Here is a 23310-nt window from a genome sequence, read left to right as displayed (position 1 = left end):
AGGAGGATGCTTGCAGGACACCCGACACTCCATCACGTGGAGAGAGGCACTTTGGCCTCAGGGGACAAGACTTGCTTGTCCTTCTGGAAGGCCTTGAAAAGTCCTGCAGATGGCAGCTCCTTTCACAGGGGCCAGCACGTCACGCTTCTCCCCAGAGCACCCAGGAGGGGAGCTGGGTTTTGGTACCCACCTTTCCATCTCTGCCAGGCTTCCCCGGTTCTCCCACTCGGCCCTGTTGCAAAAGAGAGGCACGTTAGCACGATTTTCTGCTCTGTCCCCTGACACTTAGCAAGGGGCTGTATTTTACAAGGTGCTGTAGTTTTCGCCCTCCTGGGCTGCTTGCTGCCAGCCTGAGAGCAGGACAGGAGCAGGACTTCAAAGGGACGGCAGGGATTTTTATCAGCCAGGTTTCTGCTGCGAGGGGGATAATTACAGCCTGCGTGTTACTTCCGTCTGCAGAGGAGGAGGAAACGGGGCTGGTGTCACCCCTTCGCACGTGTGTGTCCAGATAGCGACAGCACAGGGTGCCCGCTCGCCCTCCCTCCTTCCTGGGAACTTCTTCCTCCCCACACACCCGCATCCCCTGCAATTCCCCCGCCCGTGGCTCCAGCAGAGGCCAGAGGAAATTGCCTGCGCTCTAGGAAGAGGAAGCTGAAAGGCTTTTTCTTAATCAGACTTACGGGCGGCCCAACTGGCCCGGGCTGTCCTGGGGTTCCCTCGGGTCCAGCCGGTCCAGAGGGCCCTGGCGGGCCAGGGGGCCCCGGGGGACCTTGGATTCCTGCTTGTCCTTGTTCGCCCTGAGGTTTGTTAAAACAAGGGGTTATTGGCAGGCAGAGCAAACCCGTCACCCCAACACCCCGCCACCCACGGCAGGTCAGCCCGGCCGAAGCAGAAGAGGCAGAAGCAGGCCCCAGGTTAGTGCAGGAGAGGTTTCCAAGAGGCAGAGCCCTTCTGAGGACAGCTCCCCACGGTCACAAGGGCAGCCGAGGCCACCTTCTCAGAGCCCAAAGGGACCTACAGATGACCAAGCAGTCCAAACAGATCTTTTCCTTTTTCTTCGCAAGTCGGTGAAGTACGATTTACGCGTTAGACATCTCCTGGGCTTCTCAGGAGGCTTTCCAAAGCACTTGACAGTCACATGTGAAGCGAAGCCTCCCGTGGCCGCGCTGGCATTCCCGGCAGAGCCGCAGCGTCCTACCTCAGCCTGTTTTTCCCCCCGCGCTCCGTGTGTTGGACAAGGCTCCCTCTGTTTTTCCAAGGACCGAAAGCAGAAATGCCACAAAAGCGAACGAAAATAACACGATCATCATGGCATTTCTGGAGCTCGCCCAAAGCAGGCCTACGTACGCCAGGCAGAGCCAGTTTCTGGAGGATTTCACAAGGCAGTGCGTGCGGGGCCACCTGCCCTTTCCAGCTCCCCGAACGAGGCCGTCCCAGCCGGTTCCTCCCCTCGGTAGCCCTCCGGCGGCTGCGGCTCATGCCTCAGCAATGTCATCTGGCCCCGAGGACCAGGACTCGGGACCAAGCGGCGCTGCGGAGACAGTGGGTTGGAAGCGCCCCGCTCGAATACCAGACTGCTGATCTGTAAGCGATGGATCCAGCTCCATCACAACTCCTCCGGCCCCGCTGCTGCCCCACGGGCTCCCCTCCTCGTGGCCACATCGTGACACCCCGCTGCCGGTGACCCACCTTAAATCTGACCGGCTCTTTTTCCACGGGAAGCTAGGGATCAAGCGTGGTGGTTCCCCCGTTGTAAAGCGTTGGGTGCCTGCTGCTGGGTAAAACCGAGCCCGCTGTCACGCAGCGTATGCAGAGGACAATGCACGAAATCTGTCCCCTGGCCGCGTGCCTCACCAGGGTGATGTTTATCCTGGCTGCCTGCGGTGCAAACACGGAGATACGGGGACATCTGCTTTGTTTAGAATGAGAAATGAAAGAAAGGAGCTGCAAATTTCAGCCCGACCGCCGTGAGCTCTGTTCAGAGGAAAAATTTCCGAGGCGTGGGCCAGGCGGACGGGAGGCTGGGGAACTGGGAGCGGGGGCCGGCTCCCTGGCAGGGGATGTGGAGATGGATGGGGAGAGCGGGAGCCCTGCCCCAGCACGGTGAGCGGCCGCAGGGGGCTCACCCAAAGCCCTCCTCGTGTTGGCTTCGTGTGTAAGGCACAGCGAGTGCCCATCCATGCAGATCCCTCAGCACGCGAAACGTTACTGCCACATGGCCGCGGTCTTATTAATGCATTCAGCACGAAAAGACCCCCACAGATCTGACTGGCCCGTAAGCGGATACCGTAAGGCGGAGATCGGGTGTCACGCTGCTCAGATGTCGCTCTGTATTTTTAGCTGTTGACTGGGGTGAATTTTTCGGCTCTTTCGAACGCCATTTGGTCACCCTCATTGTGCCTCGGCGATGCACAGGTCTTGCCGATGTGCTGCGAGGCAGCGGCAGGATTGTCCTCTCTCCAACACCGGTGCGAGTATTTACTCTGCAGCCTCACGTTTTTTTTTTTCTTGGTGTTCAAACGCCGGGCTCCTGGAATTGCTCGGTGCTGGCGGATCTGTAGGCGTGGATTACGCTTCCTCGCGCTCAGGGAACGAACGTGGCAGCAGCAAAAGAGATCAGGGCAAAATCCTCCGGTGAAGCTGGCCTCTGGGAACGGGGGGAATTTGCAGCCCTGGCTGACGACAGGACGCAGGGCAGCTATTCAAGTTTCCCACTTCATCCTGGATAGGAACTTCAGCTTTCAAAGCCTTCCCAAGAGGTCAGCCCTTGGCCTGGCTCTTCGGATTGTCGTGTTGAAGGGCAACCAGCGCCAGCCACGGGGCTTTCCGTGCTGTGAACGCCGAGCTGATAGGAACAGGACCGAGAGCACGGGCCTGAGGGTTAAGGTCAGGGTTTTATGCAGCGCTGGGCAAGGGGCAGGCACCTCGTGGTGCTGCAGACTGCAGCTCCCTGCTAGCATCTGACTGTCTAGACATGCAGCGGGGTGACAAAACCCAGCCGCTTGGTAGAGGGTGCCCAGCACACTTCAGTGGGGTAATTACCGCGGTTTGTCTGCGCAGGAAAGCTAATCCCGACGGATGGAGCGAGGGAGCTTAGAGTGGGCTCATTAAAAGCCACATGAACTCTGACTACGGACACTCTTATTCACCATTCATATGTCCGTAATTCCTTTTATGAATTCATTCCCAAAATAAACTAAACTAAACATGAGTTATGGCCCTGGAAACCAAAATAAATGTGTTTACACAAAGATTTAATGCAATTTAATGAAACCATTATAAGAGCTTATTTAAACACATTCTCCCAAGTGTCTCAGGCCAGACTAGCCCTCAGAAGCAGCGTTTGCCTATTCATTCATCTCAGTTAAATTTCACAGACATTAGCTACATTTCAGCAAGAGGCTTCCAGCCTCTTCTGGAGATTGAATACGCAGGAACTGACTCTTTAAGGTAGGAGACTGCTTGTCGACAGTCCTGAGAGCAGTTGCATGGCCCATTTCTTTTCGTTTAAAGAACTGGCTTCGCTGCGTTTCTTTTTAGCCATATTATCACATCAAAGATTGCCTCCACTTCAAAGCAAGTCCCTCAGCTCTGCCCGAGCCTTTTGGAAGCCCCTCCGCGGGGGAAGACAGACAGGTAGCAAGCTGATTAATTGCAAGCATCGGAGTAGGCTTAGAAACAGGCAACGAGGAGGAGAAGTCTACCTGGAAAGTGCGTCTCTTTATGACCGGAGGTGGAGCCAGCCGCACTGAATTGAGGAGAGGCAACAGCTGAAGATCAAACCAGAAGGTCGCAGGGCAAAGGAGGCCGTTAGGGCACCGAGAGTCAGAGAGCAGCCAGGGGAGAGAACAGAGAAGAGGGGAACAGAGAGATTGCCATCAAAGTCGACCGCCGCGCGGGGCATGGGGACCTGCCGGCAGACCTCCGAGCTCCTCCGCGCCGCGCGGTGCTCACAGGGGGACGTGCTGCTCGCCGGCCTCCCGCTGCACAGCTTTCACTGCTCGGAGATAAAACTCACCCAGGGGATTTCTGACTCCGCTCTCCTCAGGCAGAATTTATTGCAAGACACCCCCCACACACACAGACTGGCTTTGCTAAGCTCTCCACTGACAGGACGGTTTCCCTTCATCTCTCATCACCAGATTTGGGGCGGCTATCAAAAGGCTGATTTTCTCCAAGTGTCCCAAGTGTGATTTCCTATTTCTTTCCCCCTTCCCTTTCAAGAGACTGCCTGTATCTGTGGGCAGTCCCTGGGGTATGGATGGGAGTGCAGAGAGCTAGCTGGGGTCAGCAGCAGGCGTTGGGGCACCAGCATGGTCCATTCAGCCACATGGACACCACCAAGGGAAAAGACAAGACCTTGGTGAGCCCCAAGCAGGGTATTTATTGCCCTGGGAGCCTGCGCTTTGCTTTTCCTTGTTTAACAGTAACATCAGCCTCCAACTGCTTATAGCCAGGAATGCTGCCCTAGTGCACAAAGCTGACCCGGACACGCAGAAATCAAATGCACGAAAGCTCGGGAGCATTTGTTCATCCTCGCGCTGTATCCAGTTTCCACTTGCATCCATGTCAGCCTGGCACCCACCGTGCCGGCTCCAGGCCCAGGAATGCTCCTCTGCCCTGATCCGCTTTCCTGTTCCTATCAGCTTTCCATTGAGGCCGATCTTGGTTTTTACACAGGGAGAAGAGAAAGAGGCTTTCTGTGCTCAGGCACAAAAGCCTGGCCCTGCTGTGCAGCCTTTCCCCATGTGAGCTGTGCCCTCGGAGGTGTGCCCGCAGGTCTCCCGTGGCACCAGGCGTGCCCTGGTCCCTACAAACGCCGCTCCTCGCGCCCACGGTGCAGGCCAGGACCCGGTCCCGTTGCAAAGGGAAGCAGGCACCCAATATCGCAGCACTGCCCCGTGCTCAGGAGGCTGTGCTCCAATATGCTGATCCTGAGGCAATAAAAGCACTGCTGGAAAATCAGCCGGGCTGATCTATCTGGAGAAAGCCCTGCTCTTTATAGGAGACAAGTGCAGGAGGCCCCTTAGCTCAGGAGAGCATTTGGGGCTGAGCTGACCTTTCCGGGGGGATGTTGCTGTAAATCAGCACTAAAACTGTGCCTGTATGAGTGACCCGGAGCCATCTGAGCTGGCTTTGTCTGTCTCCTCGAGTGCTGCAGTGTATCTGAAATATTACGCAGCTCACAGGGAAGCAGAGGGAGGATGCTGGAAAAGGGAAGGAAGCAAGTGGAGGGAAGCAGTAAGAGCTTTCCCAAAACCAGAGGAGAGACAACGTCCAGCAATGGATTCAGGTTTGTTTAGAGAAGGAACCCGAGGCCTCCTGCAGGCAGCTCCTGCCCTGCCCCTCTGCGTCCCAGCGTGCAATATTGGGTGCACATCCTTGTGCCTTTGCGTCGGAACCAGGTCCCGCCAAGCCGTCACCCACAAACCTTCAGCGTAAGGATCTGGTTAGAGCGCAGGGCTGCGAGGGTGGTGCTTAGGTATTCCTAGGGGACAGTGAAGACGTGACAAAGGGGGTCAGTGAGACACACGGCGTTTTGGAGAGCAGAGGGAGCACGGCTGCTCCCCCTCTTCCCGGCGCTGGGCTCCCGACCCCAGGACATTGCTCTGGGGACAGCCAGCCCACACTGAAGGTGCAGCCCCACGCCTGGGATCGTCCCTCGCAGAGCCGCAGGGCAGACAGACTCGTAGAGAAGAAAAAAATAGGAAACTGCAGCATGAGCCAAGGCATACATCCTAACCTACATTTCCTTCCTAAGAAAACAAAGGCCAAACAAAACTGAAACGACATCTCTGGCTTTCCAGGATGTTGCTTTTGCCCTCCTTGCCCAGAGCATCTGACAAAGGTCCTTGTCCATGAGGAAAGCAAGAACAAATTGCAGTTCAGTCAAACGGATGGCACTTTTACTGCAAGGCTCATCCTCCTTTTCATTCTGGGAGGAGGAAAGGGAACTGCACCTCTGCTGGCTGCTCGCACCCTGAGCCTGTGAGCAGACCCTCTGGGACAGCCCCCCACGGGCTGACCTGACAGCAGTCGCTCTTCCCACGAGCACATCCTGGAATGCCTCGGGATGACCCGTGGGCTTTTTAAAATGCTGAGCTTGCTGCTTCGGTGAGTCCAGAGCTAACCCCTGAGGCTTTGCTGGGACGTGAGGCTTTGCTCCAGCCTTTTCCCTGCTGTCCCCACCCTGCTGCAGTCACCCCAGGAGCGAGCGCAGGTTTCCCCGTGTTGCCGCAGGTCCCGTCCCCACTTTTCACCTTGAGCTCTGAGGACAGCCAGGAGCCAAGGGCTGTAACCAGAATCCAGGACACTGCTGGGGTGAACATTGCTGCTCGCTTCTTTTTAGCATAACAATCTAGTGAGCCTGCTCGCCTAAAGAAACACAGCTGACCTGCTATTATTGTACCCGGGCTGGCACATGCCCACCGTCCCCATCTCCCTCAGTGCCAGCTGAGATCTCGCCCCTGGCTCTGCCACACAGAGCATCCAGGGCCCTGCTCCCCCCGGGGACAGGGCACGGAGCCCAGCTAATTGTCCAGAGGCTCGTCAAAAATAAACAGAAAGCCCTTAAGCCTGTCTCCCTGTACACCCAGATTGCAAATTCCAGCCGCTTCATATGATGTCGTTCCAATGCATTTCCAGTGGATTTCCAGTGCTCGGGCTGTTTTTAGAGCTGGTTAAATTTTGCCCCTGTAATCCCCTCAAACCCCACGATGTTCTCTCTCCTCTCTTGGCTGTGGTACATGCTGACCAGGCCAGGCCAGAGAGGCAAGTGGGGCAATATCCTGGCTTTCATTAAGCGGCTGCTGGCATCGGTCCTCCCTCTGTGCCTCTTCTCCACCCTGGGGACCAGCTCTTGGGGGACCAGTCAGCGCCGTGGCCACCCCTGCTCATCTTCAGGCAGGGAGCACAACCCTTCCCCTTGGCTCTGTGTGGGGTTGGGGACAGCAGGAGGAAGAAAAAAAGAGGGAAGGCAATACAGTGTCCTGGGATCTGCAGCCCCTGCACTGCTCCTGGCCGTACTACATGTGGGAGAGGGACAGAGCTGGAGCACCTCTGTTCCTCCAGAAACCCCAGGTTTCACTGGGTTTTGGGGTAAGGACACAAGCCTGGTCTCCACCACGTATCTGCGTCTAACCCCACGGGGGCACAGAGGCTTTCCAGGAAGAAGCAACGAGAGCATTTAACCGGGGGTCAGCCCCGGTGGGCAGGAACAGACCAACAGCCCTCCTGGAAAACCTTATCTGCAGCTTTTCTGTGAAACACATCAATCAGCCAGGCGCTGCTGCCTGGATGAGGCACCTCGTTACTGAAGAGATCCGTATTTCCAACGAGAAGCCACTCAAACGAAGGGGGATTAACATGCAGGAAGGCACAGGACAGACGATAACGACGCTAATGACTTACCCTGTGGGGGTACTCCGCACACTGACCCTGCGAAAGAAGGGGATTAAAAGGAAAGGGTTTAAACCACCAACAGAGAGGACCAAAATAGATGCAGGGTCAGAGCCACAAGGTGTAAATCACTGCGGCCCTGCTGAACTCAGTGAGGCCATGGCAATTTACACCTGATAAGCAGCCTGCCTTCCACCCCCTGCCCCCAGAGCCCTCTGTTTCTCCTGTATCTCTCGGCCACTCAGAGTCTTTAGTTTTAGTTTTTAATTTACTTTTCATTTTCAACATGTCTCACGTTAAAATTACCTTTTCTCCTTTTTGTCCCGGGGGTCCCTATAAGAGAAAAGTGATTTTTAAAAAAGCTCTCAGTAGAGAGGTCGGTGCATGCGAGGGGAAAGGGATCGGGGAGGTAGAGCTGCGAGCTGGGGTACTTACTGGTTGTCCCCTGGGACCTGCAGCACCCTTTAAAGAAACACATTGTGATGAACGTGAGGGGAATTCCCATTTACACTGACAAGACAACAAAATTCTCAGCACAGGGTGGAAGCTCAGATTTTAAACACATTTGTGGAGAAAAGTTCCCAAGAGAGCTCTGGGCCCTTCGTGAAAGGGGAGTGAAAACACACGCATGTTCTGGCTGTGCCGTGGTGGGGGAATTATTAGGAGAGGGGGAAAATCATCAGGGAAACACACCCTCATTGTTCCCGGGCCCTCAGCCGACGCGCTGGGATGGAACCAGCAGCAGCCAGGACTGAAGCCTGGTTGCGCAAGTGAGGGATGTCAGAGCGGGGAAGGGGATCTGCAACATGTGCTCGCCAGAGGCTACACCGACACCCGGGCTCCAAAAACAGGACGCGCAGAAGAGAGCACACAGAAATTCAGTGAGCGAAGGTGACTACAGAGCTGCTAGCTGAGCACGTTGGTGTTCGGGGATGTCACCATCAGAGATGTCAAGAGGAACAAGACCGCACTTGGGTTGCCATCAAGCACGGCCCGAGTTTATCATTCGCGACTGAAAGCATTTCGGTACAGCGCGCAAGTGAAACTGAGCTTCAAGAGGGGGAAGGAAGATATTTAATATGAAAAATATGCTTGTTTTTGGTTAGATAAGTTGAAAGCCACCAGATGGGTTTTCAGAAAACTTTCCATCAACTTTTACTTCTGCTATGAGGCCAACCACGAAAAATGTCAGCTCCCAGAGTATATTTAAAGAACATAATTGCTAACTGCAAGGAAAACATATCCCATGCGTAACTAGAAAGTTGCTGTTGTGACATGATGAATCGATAGCCGTAATGTAAAAATGACAGACGTGCACCCCAGCATGCTGCAACGAAGTTACAGAATTAGGGAGGGCACTGGCTGAAGCTAGGAGCTCTAGCCTCGCTACGAGCTCATTTCCAGCTGAGTAATGTCCTTCCAAACTAACCCAGCAGCCACAAACAGACAGATTTTATTTATTTATTTCTTTACCATCTCCCCCTTCTGTCCAGGATGGCCCTGCAAAAGAAAGACAACGTGCCTCAGCTTCAGTCATCGTAACCTCTAGAAGATGTTGGCTTTACCTGCTTACCCCTTGCCTCGGGAGGTACTTTGTCGAGGGCGTTTCAACGCCAAGCACATGCAGCTTCGCTCGCTCACCTGAGAGGACACCACTCCCCCTACCCAAAGCACTCCGAACAAAGTGTTTTCCCTGCAGCAGGCAGGCTGATGCTCTTGCAAAGTGCTGTTTTATAGATCTGCCTAGAAAGAAAGCAGCCACGTTCTCTCTCCCTTCATCTCTTGACTCCTGCATCTCCCCCCCAGGCATTTGTGGTCTCCTCCCGCCTGCCAAGCTTCTAATTTTCTTTTAATCCACGCGTGTGCATGACATTGCAAAATTACCCTCTCTAAAGCGTGCTTTGCAGCAGGCAGGTAGACAGGCCAGTGGGACATAGCAGGAGGGAGGGCACAAAGCCCTGAGAGAAGCTGTTTGCTTACCGGTTTGCCGTCCAAGCCAATAGGGCCCTGAAATCAAAACAAAAAAAAAAAAAAGAGAGAGAAATGAGGAGAAATGCTGTTGCTGGGGTGTCTGTCTACCTGTCCCAGCAAGCTCTATGTGCTGCAAGACTGCACAGCTGGCTACCGCCCCAGCATCCTCACTGCTCCTGCTGGGACCTGCTCTCTGTCAGCCCACTGCAGCAGCAAAGCTGGACACACGAGGAGGCAGGAGGGATTCATGGGCAATTTGCACAAACCCGCAGCATTTCTTGCTGCTCCGTCCTGTAAAGTAGTTGGAAATCAGCACAGTTTTCTCAAGACTTTGATTTTAAAAGGCACCCACCGTTGGGGGAAGAGGAATTTTTGCAAACGATAGAATAAGAAGAGTCCCGGGGAAGAGGTGACACAGCTCAGCAGCATTTTGAAGGTACTGCCTGATGAGAAACAGGCTCTGCAGAGCACTGCCCCACCCGCCGCTTCTTGAGCCGTGCCGATTTGCTCTCTGCTGCTCCAAAAGCCAAAGACCACAAGGGCTGGGGGGAGATCTGCTTCTCCTCAGCCCGGGGGCAGCTCAGGGCCCCCCTTTCCACAAAGGGCAGAGCCGCAGATCCCAGTCAGACAGCTTGCAGCCTGCCAATTCCTCCTGTTTTCCAGGCGTGAGTCTCCCCCCCAGACCTGCTTTGGCACACGGAGCAGCAGCTGAGCTGCCTGGCGGGAGCAGGGGCGCCAGGGGTGTTGGTGCTCGCCTTAGGCTCCCTGGTTGTCCAGGAGAAGTGCACAAGAATAAATAGCAACCCTGTGAGTCCTCCAGCAGCCTCAATGCTCCGGAGAGCATTGCCAGCAACCGTAGGGCTGAAATGATATTTGTTTTGTCCTCTCCTGGGCTTGTTTCCCGTTCCCTTGCCCATCTGTAACTTAGCATTGGAGAAAAATCTCCCCCTTCCTGCGCTTTTTGTCCTTTCTCTTTGGCATGACCAGAGCGTTCAGCTCACAGTCCCCAGCTGAACTGCATCGTGTGGGACCTGTTTGGATCACAGATGCCTGCTGCACTGCAGAATCACCTGAAAGCTCAGCGAGGGCTGGAATTTCGCCTAGCTGGGGGGTTATTTTCTTTGTTTGGGTGGTATTTTCATAGGATGGTTTTCTTTTACTGAACAGATCTGGCTTCAACTATGTTATTTTAACACTTGTGGTGTGTTTTTTTTTTTTTTTTTTAATTAATTTCCTTTCGGAGTTTTCTTTTTTTTTTTTCCCCTCCATAAGTATCTTTTAAAGGAAAAAAAAAAAAAAAAAGAAAGAAAGAAAAACAAGTGAAGAAAAAGCTACTTTTTCCAGTGATCAGATCAGGTCCCTGGTCTCAGACAGAAATGATAAGCTCCAGCGAGCACTAATGACACTTCCTAGGAATACTGCACACACGTACCCCATAAATTAGCAGTTACACTTACCGGGAATCCAGGAAAACCTCTAGTTCCAGGCTGTCCCTGGAAAGGGCGAAACAGAGAGAGCAGTTTAGAGGAACCGAAGAGGAATTTGATGAACCCCATGTCCTCTCTACGGAACCTTTCCTTCAGCCTCTGCCCAGTTATCCTGCAGCTCTCTGAAGAGTTACCCAAGGTCTGATTTGATTTCCCTCCAAGGGGAAGGCGACTTGGGAAGGAGTGGAAATCTGACATCCCTGCTTCAATTTGTACAGGGCCAGCAAAATGCTGGAGCAGGTCCAGCTTGGACTGCGAGCCGTTTCCTTGAAGTTTGTACATTAATTAAACGGGTGTCCCTAGCCCATACGCTAGCCTTTTGGAGTACGTTCCAGAGGCTGAGCTCATTTTATGGCAATTCTTGCTGCCATAAACCAGAGGCGTTTAATGCAGGGTGCTGCTCTGTGCAAGACAAACCTCGCAGGTCACTGGTGTCTAAACACAGCCATTCCTCTTTTCCTCCCCTAATGTGCATGTCCCAGTGCATTCATTTTCCTCACAAATAATTCTGGAGAAGAGATGATTTTTTTTTTCTGCTTTTTTTTTTTTCCCTCTAAGAGCTATGAGAAAAAGGAGAGTTAGGCAGTGTGATGAGGAACATGAGCACCAAGTTCTTTTCCCCTGCGTTTTTCTGGCTAGCCAGGGCTGGCTACCATTTTGGGATCAGGTACAGCAAACAAACTAGCTCGCTACATATCTGGCAGCTTCCTTACTCACTTAAAAACATGAGGGGAAAAAAAAAAAAAAAAAAGAAGACAAAAATTGTAATTGTCCTAGCTGCTGATTTTGCATAATTGTACAGTTTCTGGGGCTTGTGACATGTCAGGTCACAAATACCCTAGGCCTTTGCTCATCCAGTAAAGATACCACTTTACTTGAGGACTTCAATCTTCACAAAAAAATGAGTGAGCCAAGCCAGGAAGGAAGGTGGACCAGATTTCAGCGTATCTGGAAGCGAAGCCACGTAGATGAAAATAGCAGGATGAGGTAAATCCTGTACCATGCTCATCGAGCGACCGCTGCGGCAGCTTGCCTTCCCTAAAAGCTGTGCTGCGATGACAAAAAGCCCAGCTTTCTTGTGCCTTCTCAGCTTCATTTTGGGGAAGAAAATGCCTTCCTTAGGCACTTGGAGATACTGTGACTGGACTGTTTGAGCCTTGCAAGGGTCTCCTAGGAAAGAGCTGGGTACGAGCAAGGGTTTGCTTCTTCACCTTAACATCCTGCGTGGTGACGTGGGAAGGGGAAGAAGGGCACAGGTTTGCCAGACTGCAAGGAGCTGATGAGATTTGCTATAGCAAATAATTTCTGTCCCCATGGGAGACTGCTTGGAGAGGGAAAACCTTCAGGTTCCATCTCCTCCATCCTCCCTGTGCAGAGATATTCAGCGGGGATTTGACCCCGCAGAGAATGAAGGCAAGGAACCTCTTTGCACAGTCTGAGGGCTGCTCCTACCACAGCGCCTGGACTCGCACCAAACAGTTGTGTTTCTCTACACAGTGCTAGCAGGACCGAATCACATTTGCACTGTTTTCTTAGTTTTGCTAAGTTGAACTTGGTCAGCTTTGCTTTGCATTGCAAGATACACATAAAACCACCTGGTCTTGTTGGCCAGTGACCAGGAGGGAAGATAGGCTATAAATTAAAGGATTTGTCCACCGCTGCTTTCTGAAAAGGCAAAAAGCAAGAAGAGCCTAGCCACAATTCATTAATTTTGGTTCCCTGTTGGAAGCCTCCCTGGACAAGAAGTGCTAAAAAAAGAATTAAGGAGAAAATCTGGAAATGGTGCAATTTGGCTTCCTCTCTAGACTGCAGACTGCTGCTTCCCTCTCCTTGGAGGCCGGCAGAGTGATTTGCACGGTATCAGGCCAAAACAACAGTTCAGCAGCGAGCAATTCCAAGAGACTGTTTTTGTTGGGTAGCTGTTTTTCCTTGTCTTCTTTTTAAGATGTTGATCCTATGAAGTATGTAATCCTGGGAGCTGCCAAATCGTGGAGATCATCTGTTTCTGCCACTATCGGCACACTGTCCCTCTCCGGCCAGAAGTTTAGCAGCTCTGAGCTCAAGTGAAAACTTCAACCTCCAAATGGAAATCTGGAAACTATTTCTCATCCCACGTCTTCCCAAGTGGCCCCTTGGCCGGGCTTCCCGTGTTTGTCTTCGGTGCTCAGCCATCCTTTTGACCTATCACCAGCTCCACTGGAAACTGGATCATCTTCACAACAGGCTTTGGGGTGGAAGCGGGGAGCTGCCCCGTTCCTTGCACCTCAGGGCTTTGACCAGGTTAGGCCAAAACCCATTTTAAGTACCATTCCCCATTTTCTGCCGTTTTCAGGGTGCAACGTGTTCTGTGCTTTCCCAAACAGCAGCAAAGGCAAGGAGGCAAATCAGCAGCACTGAAACAGACACTAGAATTTGTCCTGCAGACCAGGCGCATGTCCTGCAGGAAAAGGGCAGTGTCCATCCCCGTCTGCAGGACCTACAGTGCCAGGGACCACCAGCTTTCCTCTCCCACTGCTATTCCACGCTGTGCAGGAGGCTGAGCACTACAGCTTGAGGAAAACAGAAAAAAAAGGTGCAGCATTTACCCTCTGTATCTGCTCACGGGGCCGGGTGGCCTTTCTCAGAGGCTGGAGGGACTGTCTGCTGGGTAGCAAATGCTCGGGGCACCCATTCACATCCTGGGCTTCGGTTTTGTCACTTCTCAAACTCCAGCGTGCCGGGCAGGTGTGCCTGGGACCCCGCAAAGCTGTTTCTTGTTAGAAACACTTATCACGGGGCTTTTGGAAAGCTAATTGGAAAGCCAGATGTAGCCAAGCGTTCGTGCTGCCTAGGTCTCTCTCACTTGACCTCTGCTGGGAAACAAAAGTCGCCGGCGGCCCATCCTCTTCGCAGGTCAAGGACGGTGCTCTTCACAGGTTAATCAAAATCGGAAGTGCCCAGCGGGAGGGAGAGAATTGAGGCTCTGGGTCTTTTCTCATGGAAATCTCCGGTGGAGGCTGCACGGGGATGCAGTGAGGAGGACTGGCTGCATCTGCACAAAAGCAGAGGCTTGACGGCTGAACCGCAGAGCAAGAAGCATCCAGTGTTTAGGGCACGCCAAGGCTCCAGCCCTTCATGTCCTGTCGGCCTGTTTTTATTACCCCACGCTTGCAAAAAGCTTTGTCTGGCTGACTCCTTGTGCGGATGCTTTTGCTGGAGTGGGGTGCAAAATCCTGCCTGGCCTTTCCTCTGCTCCCCAGCCAGACTTTCAAGGACTGAAAAAGGACTTTCAAGATTGTGGTAACTGCACTGACAAAGAGTTTCCAAGATTTTGGGTACTGATAAGGACCTCTGAACAACTCGGATCTACCCATCTGTATAAGTTCCCAGTCACCAGCTTAGCCCTGATCCTGCCCTTCTGCAAAATCAGGGCTTTTGGCCTTCGCTAATGAAACCAAAGGCTGAGATCAGCCAGAAAAAAGGGATAGACTCCTCAAAAGTGGTAGTGGCCCTGCTTCAAGAAGGAAAAATGCTTCTGCCTTTCAAACACAGGACTACGGTCTCCTTGCGAGGCAAGGCTTCTTCATTTGTTCTGGAGCATGAGCTGTAATTTCATTATATATAGTATATAATAGTGGTATAAAACCAAGCATGGCTCAGCACGAGAACCACATTATACAGGGTTTTTGCTCTCTCCCACCGATGCCGTCTCGCTGCCCCTCCTAAGTCTTTCCCTGTAACTTGCCCACATCCTGGATAAGTCAAAAATAGAGAAAAAAGCCACTTACGGGTGGACCACGGGGCCCAATGATGGACATGCCTGCTTCTCCTGGAGCACCCTGCAGAGAGGCAGAAGAGAGGGAAAGGGCTGAACGAAGGAAGAAATGAAAATACTTAATAAAAAAAAATAAAAAAATAAAAAAATAAAAAAAAAGAAAACGACATTCCCACCAAAACTGAGGTTAAATGAGGGTGCTCAAGGTGTGAGAACATCAGGGCTCACGAGGCAGCTGCTGTTCTGGCCTCCCCCAGCTCTTACCCTGCACTCTGGGAGAAGAGCTGTCATTTGGAGCTAAAATGGAAGCTGCACAGCAAGGCAAACTGTAAACAAGTCAAACACTTGCAGGCTCTGTCCCTTGCAAGTGTGAAAGATTGCTTGAAACCCTTGCTGTTGTTAGAATACATCATGGTGTCAGGCCAAGCTTCAGCTCAAGAGATGACTGTTTTTCTTTGGCATTTACCCCTTGAAAATATCTGCTGCTGATGCTCAGCCTCAGTCCCTGGTCCCGTCCACAGTGCAGGACTTTCTAGGCACCTTTCACATCCCTCCCCAGATGCAGCTCCATTTTAGTGACTGCTTTCTGCCCATCGTCTGTACTCTTTGTAAAGCACCCTGTCTGCTTCAGACAGGCAAAATATTTGGGGAAAAATAAGCTAAAAAAAAAAAACAAACACACAGCTTCTGAATATTCTCCAGTGGGCGTTTATAAGAACATCTTTTGTAGGCAATACTGCTGGCTGGATAGCACCATACTGAAGAGCATATTCTCTATTACAGGGTAAGGAAAGGGCAGAAAGGGATTGTGCAAGCTGCCATGTCTTTGGACTGCAAAGCTAGCGATTCTATGAATAGGTCAAATGAGACTTAATGACCGGACAGGAATGTAAAAGTTTAGGTCTAAATTAAATAACCCCACGTGGAAGCAGCTTGGCATACCGTGCAGTATAAAGGGCTGGGGGGGAACATCCAGAAAATAAAGGGCTTGCTCATATGTGGTTTCTGGAAGAGACTGGCTCTGCCGTGGAGGCAAGGAGTATGATTAACGATGGATCACGTTGAGCCAGTTTGGGTCCGATCCTAAAAGGACAACAATCCTGCCACCATTTTGGTACCTGAAAATTGTTGCAGCCCCGCTGCACCAACACACAAAAAAGTACTTGAGGTCTAGCCCCTCCTGCACCAAGAACCTGCCAGCCCCACTGTGGGAAGGGCTGGATGGAGCCTTTGGGGCTGGTTTCCAGCCCAGCTGGGACTCGATATGGGAGATCCCAGCAGGAATAACCTCTGGCCACTCATACCCCAGTGCAGCACGAACTGCCTTCATCCTCAAGGCAGAACCAGCCAAGATCAGCCAGGTCTGAAGTCTCCTTTGGGTTGACTGAAAGTCTTAAAGCTGCAACGTTGGCTGGGGAGAGTGCAGCATGATTTGCCCAAGGCTTCTTCTCTATTGAAGCGTGGACTGTACTAAGCGGGCACAGAAACAAGCCCAGAAGTCAGCAACGGGCAGCTGGTAAGAGAGACGGGGCAATTAACAGCTGCCAGCACAGCAGCTGAGCTCTCTCCTCCCCACAGCTCAAGACCTGGGTGTCCAGGAAGACACTGACGTGTCCTGCACAAGAGACAGAAGAAGGGTGGCCTCGAGGGGAATGGGAGCTGTGGGCAACTTGCTGGGGAAGAGCTTTTCTGGTGTGTCAGCTCAGATGGGACGTGGATGAGAACAGCAAAGTCCTTGCTGGAAAAGCAAACAGCCAGCTCGTAGCCACCCACGATGCGCGATGGGCAGGCCACGTTCGTGCCTTTGGAAAGCACGCTGCATCCCTGGGAGGCAGCTCCAGAAGTGCCCGGGGCACAGCAGCCTTTGGACGGAGCAGCCCATAAAGCAAACAGCCCGCGGCAAGCAGGGCTCTCTGCAAAACAAAGCTGGGGTGGCCAAGGAGCTAGGGCCTCACGGAGGGCTTTGGGGAAGCGTGGGCAATTCAGAGTGAAAGCTCGGTCTGTCAGATAATGTTTGCAGGCTCCAATGAACAAGCAGGAGCTGGAGAGCAAGGAGAGGGTCTGTCCTACCTCACCCTTCCTCGCTGAGCTTTTCTATTTCCTAGCAAGAGCAGCAAATGGCCCTGGCATGGTGAACGTCCATCCCTTTCCTGGTTCCTACACCTTGCTGCTGCTGGCTGCAGTTTCCCAGTTATTCACACACCCCAAACGCATCCATCCCATTGTTCTCGCGGGTGCCAAGTCCCACCACGTCAGAAACGGGAGCGTGCCATCCTGTTTGTCCCTGCAACAGCTCGCACCAGGGACTGGGCTGCCCTGGGAGGCAGAGGGGAGCTGCAGGGGTGGTTAGGGCAAGCGGCGCTGCCAGCGGGGAAGAAACTCAATGGTTAACACCCAGGAAGCCTTGAGGGGAGCCCTACATGTGCCCGCCAGCTCTTACACTGTTAGTAAATTGTCATAAACAAGAAATGCAGTGTTTTGGGAGGCTGAGTGGCCTGGAAAGAATTTGGGAGATAAACTCGCACTGCTGGGGGAAAGGGGGCAGCATGGGGAGCGGAAGCCCAAAGCCAGGGCTGTGGCAAGGGGTTTGGGCTGGCCCTACAGGAGAGCAGCTGGGGACAGTGTGGGCTGCAAGGAGACGACTCACCTTCTCTCCGGGTTGCCCTTTTAGTCCCTGCGTCAGTGGCACCCATCACAGCCACATGCAAGAGGGTGCAGGGGGGAGAGAGAGAGAGAGAGAGAGAGAGAAAGAGACACAAACACAGGCGTCAGCGGCAAGAGCGCGCTCCCCTGCCCCCAAACCCAGGCTGTGGGGTCTGGGTGAGCAGGGTGGCCTCAGCTCCCACCCCAGCCCTCCTCCCCATCCTCACCCCAGGTTGCCCGAGCAGTGAGCAGCCCCAAAACGCAGTGCTCAGCCAGACAGGGCTTGCTCAGGGCAGGGTTATTTGGATAGGGCAGCTGCGGGCAGTGGTGTGAGTTAGCAAGCCCACGGTTAGCGGCTTTGCTCACGCTGACACCCGCCGAGGGCCAGCCTGAAAGACCCCCGAAATCTCAGGGGTTGGAAGAGGAGGGGGAGGACAAGGCACAAGGTTTTGACTTACCGGCCGTCCAGGAATCCCCATGGCGCCTTTGTCTCCCTGGCAATTAAGGCAAAACCAGAGGCAATTGGAAAGTGGCCAAAAGCAAGGTTATAAAACTGCACAAATGAGCTGTGCCACAGACGCGGCTGAGCAGCACGGTGCAAGTGTCCGGGGATTTTGAGAGAGGGAGAGAGCAAGTTAGAGAAAAAGTGCGTCTGTGTGTGCCCCAACCCGTCAAGGCAGCTGTGTAAGCCACTGGTTTCTTTGTGATATGACAAACCAGATAGAAATGACATAAGATGACTTTAGGCAGGGAAAAAAAAATGCAAGAGTTTTCAGCCTAACAAAATCTAATCCCAATTTCCAACACTTCATAAAATCCGAGTCCAGGGAACCAGCTTCGTGCAGTAGTCAACTGTCACATTTTTCTCTTTCTTCACCAAAGTCATCTCTGGTGTTAGCTATTTATTTATGGAGTTATCACTTTTAAACAGGATCCTCTTAGACTTGAGAATACAGTCCTGTCCAGAAGCATGAAAAAAATAATGTGGGAAAACAAGCTGACACAGGAAAAAGCATGTCTGGAAGAAGACATACGAGCAGCTGTGTTCAGTGTCCTCTACCCCTTTGAGATACTTCCCAGCGCATTGTCAGGGTGTGAACAATCCTAACAGTGGTTTGGGAATGACTTTGGGTCAGGCAACGCTGAACAGAGCCGTGTAAACACACTGACAACACCGGTGGCAATTTCCTTCAGCCACTTACCTACAGGGCAGATTTCTGCCTCTTGCAGTTCAGTTTGACTTCGTAATTAAAAATAAAATAAAATATATATTGCTTTTTAAAATTAACCCATTCTGCACTAATGGTCACCAAAACCAAAGGCTGTGCAGATCCGCTAGCCAGTCAGAAAGATCCTTTCAGCAATCAGCTGCTGTGGCTTCAGCGGTCACATCACTTTTGCTCTCTGTTTTGCAAAAATGACAAGATAACGATCTCTCAGTTCTGTTCCCAGTAACATTTGGGATTTTCTGATGTTTTCCTGCCCACGGCTGCCTGCATCCCTAGACACAAACCTAGCTTCCTGGTTTCTGCAGCTGGAGACACTGCTTCATCGATGCCACTTCTTTGTGCCTTCCCCAGGGCCAGTCCCAATGTCTGTGAACATGGTCTGAAATCTCTAGAAGGGGAACACACTTTTTTTCTGGCTGTACACACAGGTTCCTTTGGTCGTGCATCCCAAATCCATATGTTATTGCCAGGATCCAGCCACGACCTGGTGAGAGTTCAGCCATTTCCCTCTGCAGAGCAGGGAGGCCGTTCAGTTTTGGGTACATTTCTTTCCACACAGCTCACGTTTGGACAAACTGAAAAGCCGTAGCTGCTTTGCAAGCACATCCCTCGCAGATGGACAAAACACTAAGCAGCTGCTTGATATAATTTTCGTAGATGATGGGAAACTGCTTTCATCTAGGGTTTTACGCGGGCTCCCAGTCCAGCTAATATTTGCCTATCTCTGCATGTCAGCAGCGAGCAAAACTCCTGGTGTCAGCATCCTGCCCTGGGATTACTCAGCGGCTGCTGGAGAGCAGAGCGGCGAGTTTCCCTAGGCTTTTAGCCCTTTAAAAGCTGCTTTCCTCCTGAGCTGTGCTCTGAGGTAAAAGCTGAGTTTATTTCTGCTGGCTCTGCCGTGGCCGGTGCCCGAGCAGGAAGAGCCCGAGGTCAGGGCTGAGCTGTGTCTGGTCTCCAGCGAGTACCTGGTGCCGGAGCGGTACGTGACTGCGCCGTGTCTGTGCAGCGTTACAGCCCCCCGAGCAACCTCAGTGAAAGGGGGAGCTCCCGGTAGGACAGCAAATAAATGCCAGATGTTTCTGAGGAAAGGTTGGCTGTGACGGGGAGCCAGGAAAGAGCGCTTCTGGGTGGACGATACCATGGAGGTCAGTTACAAATCCCCTGTTGTTTCTGTTACGAAGCCTCTGTCCTGAGCCAGGGGGCACAGTTGGCATTGCATTCGTTGGGAAACTGCCCCTTGCAGCTGCTGCCGTCACCAGGTGAGCTGCTGTGACCCCAAACCCTGTGCTCCTTCCCTGGTCATGACCATCACAGATGCAGGTATTATGGACTTTCATATTTGTACCACAGTGACTTAGCTCTTGCAAATCCCGCCGCAATTACCAGCCCCATCAGCAAGAATACAGCACGCTGCACCTCTTCAGCTGGGCCTTCACACTGAAAAAGGCATCTTCAGAAGCAGGTTCCCAAACGTGGGAAGGCTCATAAGGACTACACTACCCTTAAGTCCGGCCCTACAAAGCTCTTACAGTCCCGGACCTGTTACAAGCCACGTGTGAGACCTCTACCTTCTCCCTGCTTACAAACCCTGGAGATGGAATTACTGCCAGACAGAAAGAGGCAACAAAAAATGAAAGAAGGGAGTATTTACCGGAAGCCCTGGTCTTCCTGTAGGACCCTGAAACAAAATGCACAGAAAAAGTGAAAGTTAGCTTGAAAATCTGAATGGAGGTCTTCATAAAGAGAAGAAATCACCAGTGTTTAGGAAACAGGATGGTTAAAAATCTCTCCACAGCTTGTTGACCATCAGCTCTGACTGCCTGGGTTTCCTAATCTCCTGTTTGTAAAGTTTTCTCTCCTTTCGGCGTGGCTCTACCCACAGCTCTCCGTACGGGCTCCAAGGTATCTGCAAGTCCGTGGAGAACAAGCTAATTACAGGGCTCTGACTTTGCTCCTTAGTTTCCATCTGCTAAATATTAATTTTTCATATATGGAATTGCTGTAGTTGCCACAGAAATGTTGCATGTTCAGAAACGGGAGGGAAAATGTCCATGAGAGGATCTTTTCCTTCGGATGTGGTCCAGACAGCCAAAGAGTCCGGGAACCTCAGGCCTATTGCATGATTTCATCATTTCCTTCCTTCCTTCGCCCCTTTTTAGTCCCGATCTCACCAAATTTCTTGCATGACTGCGGGTTGCCCTTGCCTTCACCAAAGCCTTGATTGACTTGGTGGGAGCGTCTGTTGGGCAAGAGGAGAGCGTGGAGGCTCCTTTTGCTCCCGGGAGCGTTGCTCATCCTTTTCCTTGGCTCTTCCCCCAGCTGGCCGAGACTTCAGGCTGGGCTCGGCGCGTTTCTGAGGTGCCAACACTGGCACCAGGGGCTGAGCCCTACCACCTGGCATCTTGTCTCCTGCGAGCTGGGAAAGAAACCCGGGAGAGGGACGAGAGGTCCTCAGCGCTTTGGGGTCTAGCCCAAGACACATCCCACTTTGGCTAAAGACGCTCGGTCTGCCTGACTTCCTCTTGTTATTTCCATTGGCGGGAGCTCTCCTCGCGGCCTGTCCTCAAAGTCTGCGTGCACAGACAGGTTCAGGGGTCGCAACGAGGCAGGATACGGTAGCGCATATTGTCAGCACTTCTCCGGTGGTCCCATGTGTGGCCAGACTTCAATCTTTCATTATGATATTAAGTTTCTAACCCTTATTGCTGCAAAGAAAGCCTGGAGTGTGTGTCTTCCTCGCCCTGCAAAGGCACGGACTGCTCCCCAGGAGACGTCTGCACTGACCTACTGCTTCCTCCCCAATTTCCCTCAGCAGCAATATAATCATCTAGTGCCAACTCCCCTACCAACGCTGTGCCACATCCTTTTAGCATCGACATGTGCCTGCCTGGGGCTCCGCTTGCAGCCCCCTCCGGAGATGCGATATCCCCTCAGAAACCACAGGCTAACGCTGAAATACGTTCACTTCAGTGGCCAGTGCTGAAAGCCCCTGGGATCAATGATTGCTGAAGGTTTGCACGGAGCAGGGCTTCCAGCTGTAAAACGCTTTCAGACCTTCTGGCCTGGAAGGTGCAACTTTTTGGAAGATTGTTGCCATTAAATCGGGCTGCGCTCATATATCTGTGGGAGTTCAGTCTACAGCATTTTGACTTGATGAAAGGGGAAAATAGGTTGTGCAGCAACTACTTCTCCTCAGAACGTCATCTGCAAACTGTTTAAGACATTTTTGCATGAACAGACAAAAGATGACTACCGTATGTTTAACTTCTCATGTTCCTTCACAGAAACCGAGTATAGTTACTCTATTGTACAGGAATATAACCCATTTCCTCTGGAAGGACCGTGCTACAGACAATATAGCATTTCTTTATAATCCTGAGAGATATTGATACATGGCCTCATTCCTTACATTGCTTCTTCTGATTCACTGTGGGTCTCTTAATAGCTGTAAGAAAACTTCTGCAATAACCTAGCTATTTTCCTGAAGCCTAAATCGTCTGCGCTGAGGTTTTGCATTAGCTAACATTTGAAAAGGAAGCTGTCAACACAATTTTTCCTCTGAAATTGATAGTTATGCAGCTATACTTGAAGGCCCAACAGTTCCGCAAGCCCGGGTGAGTAGCATGGAGCAAGTCCCCGCCGCTCAGCTCGCGCCATGTGTTTGCGATCCATCTTCCCTTTTTTTCACAAACATGTCTCGTTCAGCGTGTGGCATCCAGTGCATGCGAAGCACATGCAGCCGATCCCCCTGGGGTATGCGGGGCCAACTGCTAACACGCGGATATCTGAGCCCCTCGCGTTTGCTTTGTCCCCGTCCCTGCAATCCCCCTGTCTCGCCCTCGGAAGTTGCGACACGGCCGAGAGGGATCCCACCCCAACGCGGGTGCTGAGCACCCGCAGTACTTGCTGTTTGTGACATCCTGGGGCACCCGGACTGCAAAGGACACCACAGACGGGAGACTTTGCCAGTTTATGCCCCGCAAAATCTGTCAACAGCTTGTAAAACCACAGAGGTTCGGTACTTACAGGTGGACCTGAAACAGAGAAGAAGAAGAAGAAAAAAAAACAATTAACTTTATTAATACAGTAAATCCTAAGGAGAATGGCTGGACAAACACATCGTTATCATTCGGGGGGAACTGGTTCTGATGCTGCTTCCATTTCCTGACACGCTTTTACCACCTCTCTGCTCTTTAATTAAGGCATCCCCACAATCAGCAGCATTACTTGCCAGTCGCCATGAGTGCAGGGCAGCCCCCGAACACCCCGTGTTGGGACGGCTGTGCCAGTCAGGCTCCCGGCACTGTCACCTTCACTGGTGGTCCCCCGGCACACCGAGGGCCCTCCCTGAGCGTGACACTGCTGAGCACGGGGTCCTCGTTACCTGTGTGACTCCCCCTCGCATCCCACCCTCCACTCAGGGTCAAGAAAGCTAAATGCGGGGAGGTGGGAGCCCCTGCGCTGCAAAGATGCATCTGCCATCCGTGGTCCTGCAAAGGCATGGAAAGGTTCATGAGGAAACTGCAGCAATTAAACACGTTGGGTGCTTCTCTCCTTCAGTACATCCTCGTTTTCCTTCTTGCTTCTGCCTCTGTTCCCGTAGAAGCCAACCTGCCCTCTTGGAAGAGATCCCCTAAACACCTCGCCTCACCGAAGCACCGCATCTCCCCTGTACAGAACCATTGCACGATCCATACCCGGGCTCGAACAGCACACTTCTTTCATTGGATCCCAGAAATTTCCTCAAAATCCTGACAGACAGTGTGTGTGGAAAGAAACCCCTGAACTCACCATTTTGTGGTTTTCCTCTCTGTGAGAGAAGCGAGAC

At 52.3% G+C, this 23310-nt stretch overlaps 1 protein-coding gene across 6 annotated transcripts in view; it reads right to left on the bottom strand.

Annotated features, from left to right (window-relative positions):
* COL13A1 (collagen type XIII alpha 1 chain) overlaps nt 1–22389 on the bottom strand; it is a 64200-nt gene extending 41811 nt beyond the window's left edge. For 4 of the 6 annotated variants that reach the window (XM_084290527.1, XM_084290532.1, XM_084290531.1 and 1 more), the window contains exons 1-12: nt 17712–17822; nt 17258–17284; nt 14624–14674; nt 10827–10862; nt 9379–9405; nt 8872–8898; nt 7834–7860; nt 7705–7731; nt 7411–7437; nt 3705–3770; nt 681–797; nt 191–232 (exon numbers count right to left, since the gene is read on the bottom strand). In XM_084290527.1, coding sequence (XP_084146653.1) covers nt 191–232; nt 681–797; nt 3705–3770; nt 7411–7437; nt 7705–7731; nt 7834–7860; nt 8872–8898; nt 9379–9405; nt 10827–10862; nt 14624–14674; nt 17258–17284; nt 17712–17732 — 495 coding nt within the window. In that variant the 5' untranslated portion in view covers nt 17733–17822. Of the gene's footprint in view, nt 1–190; nt 233–680; nt 798–3704; nt 3771–7410; nt 7438–7704; nt 7732–7833; nt 7861–8871; nt 8899–9378; nt 9406–10826; nt 10863–14623; nt 14675–17257; nt 17285–17711; nt 17823–20133 lie in introns of those variants that run through there. The other 2 variants (XM_084290528.1, XM_084290530.1) reach the window with 2 other exon arrangements.
* Nucleotides 22390–23310: the final 921 nt, after the last annotated feature.

This window comes from Netta rufina, assembly GCF_964035555.1.
Source record: "Netta rufina genome assembly, chromosome: 7".
Taxonomy (NCBI): domain Eukaryota; kingdom Metazoa; phylum Chordata; class Aves; order Anseriformes; family Anatidae; genus Netta; species Netta rufina.
Note: the sequence above shows the minus strand (reverse complement) of the source record. Positions and strands in the feature narration are given on the sequence as shown.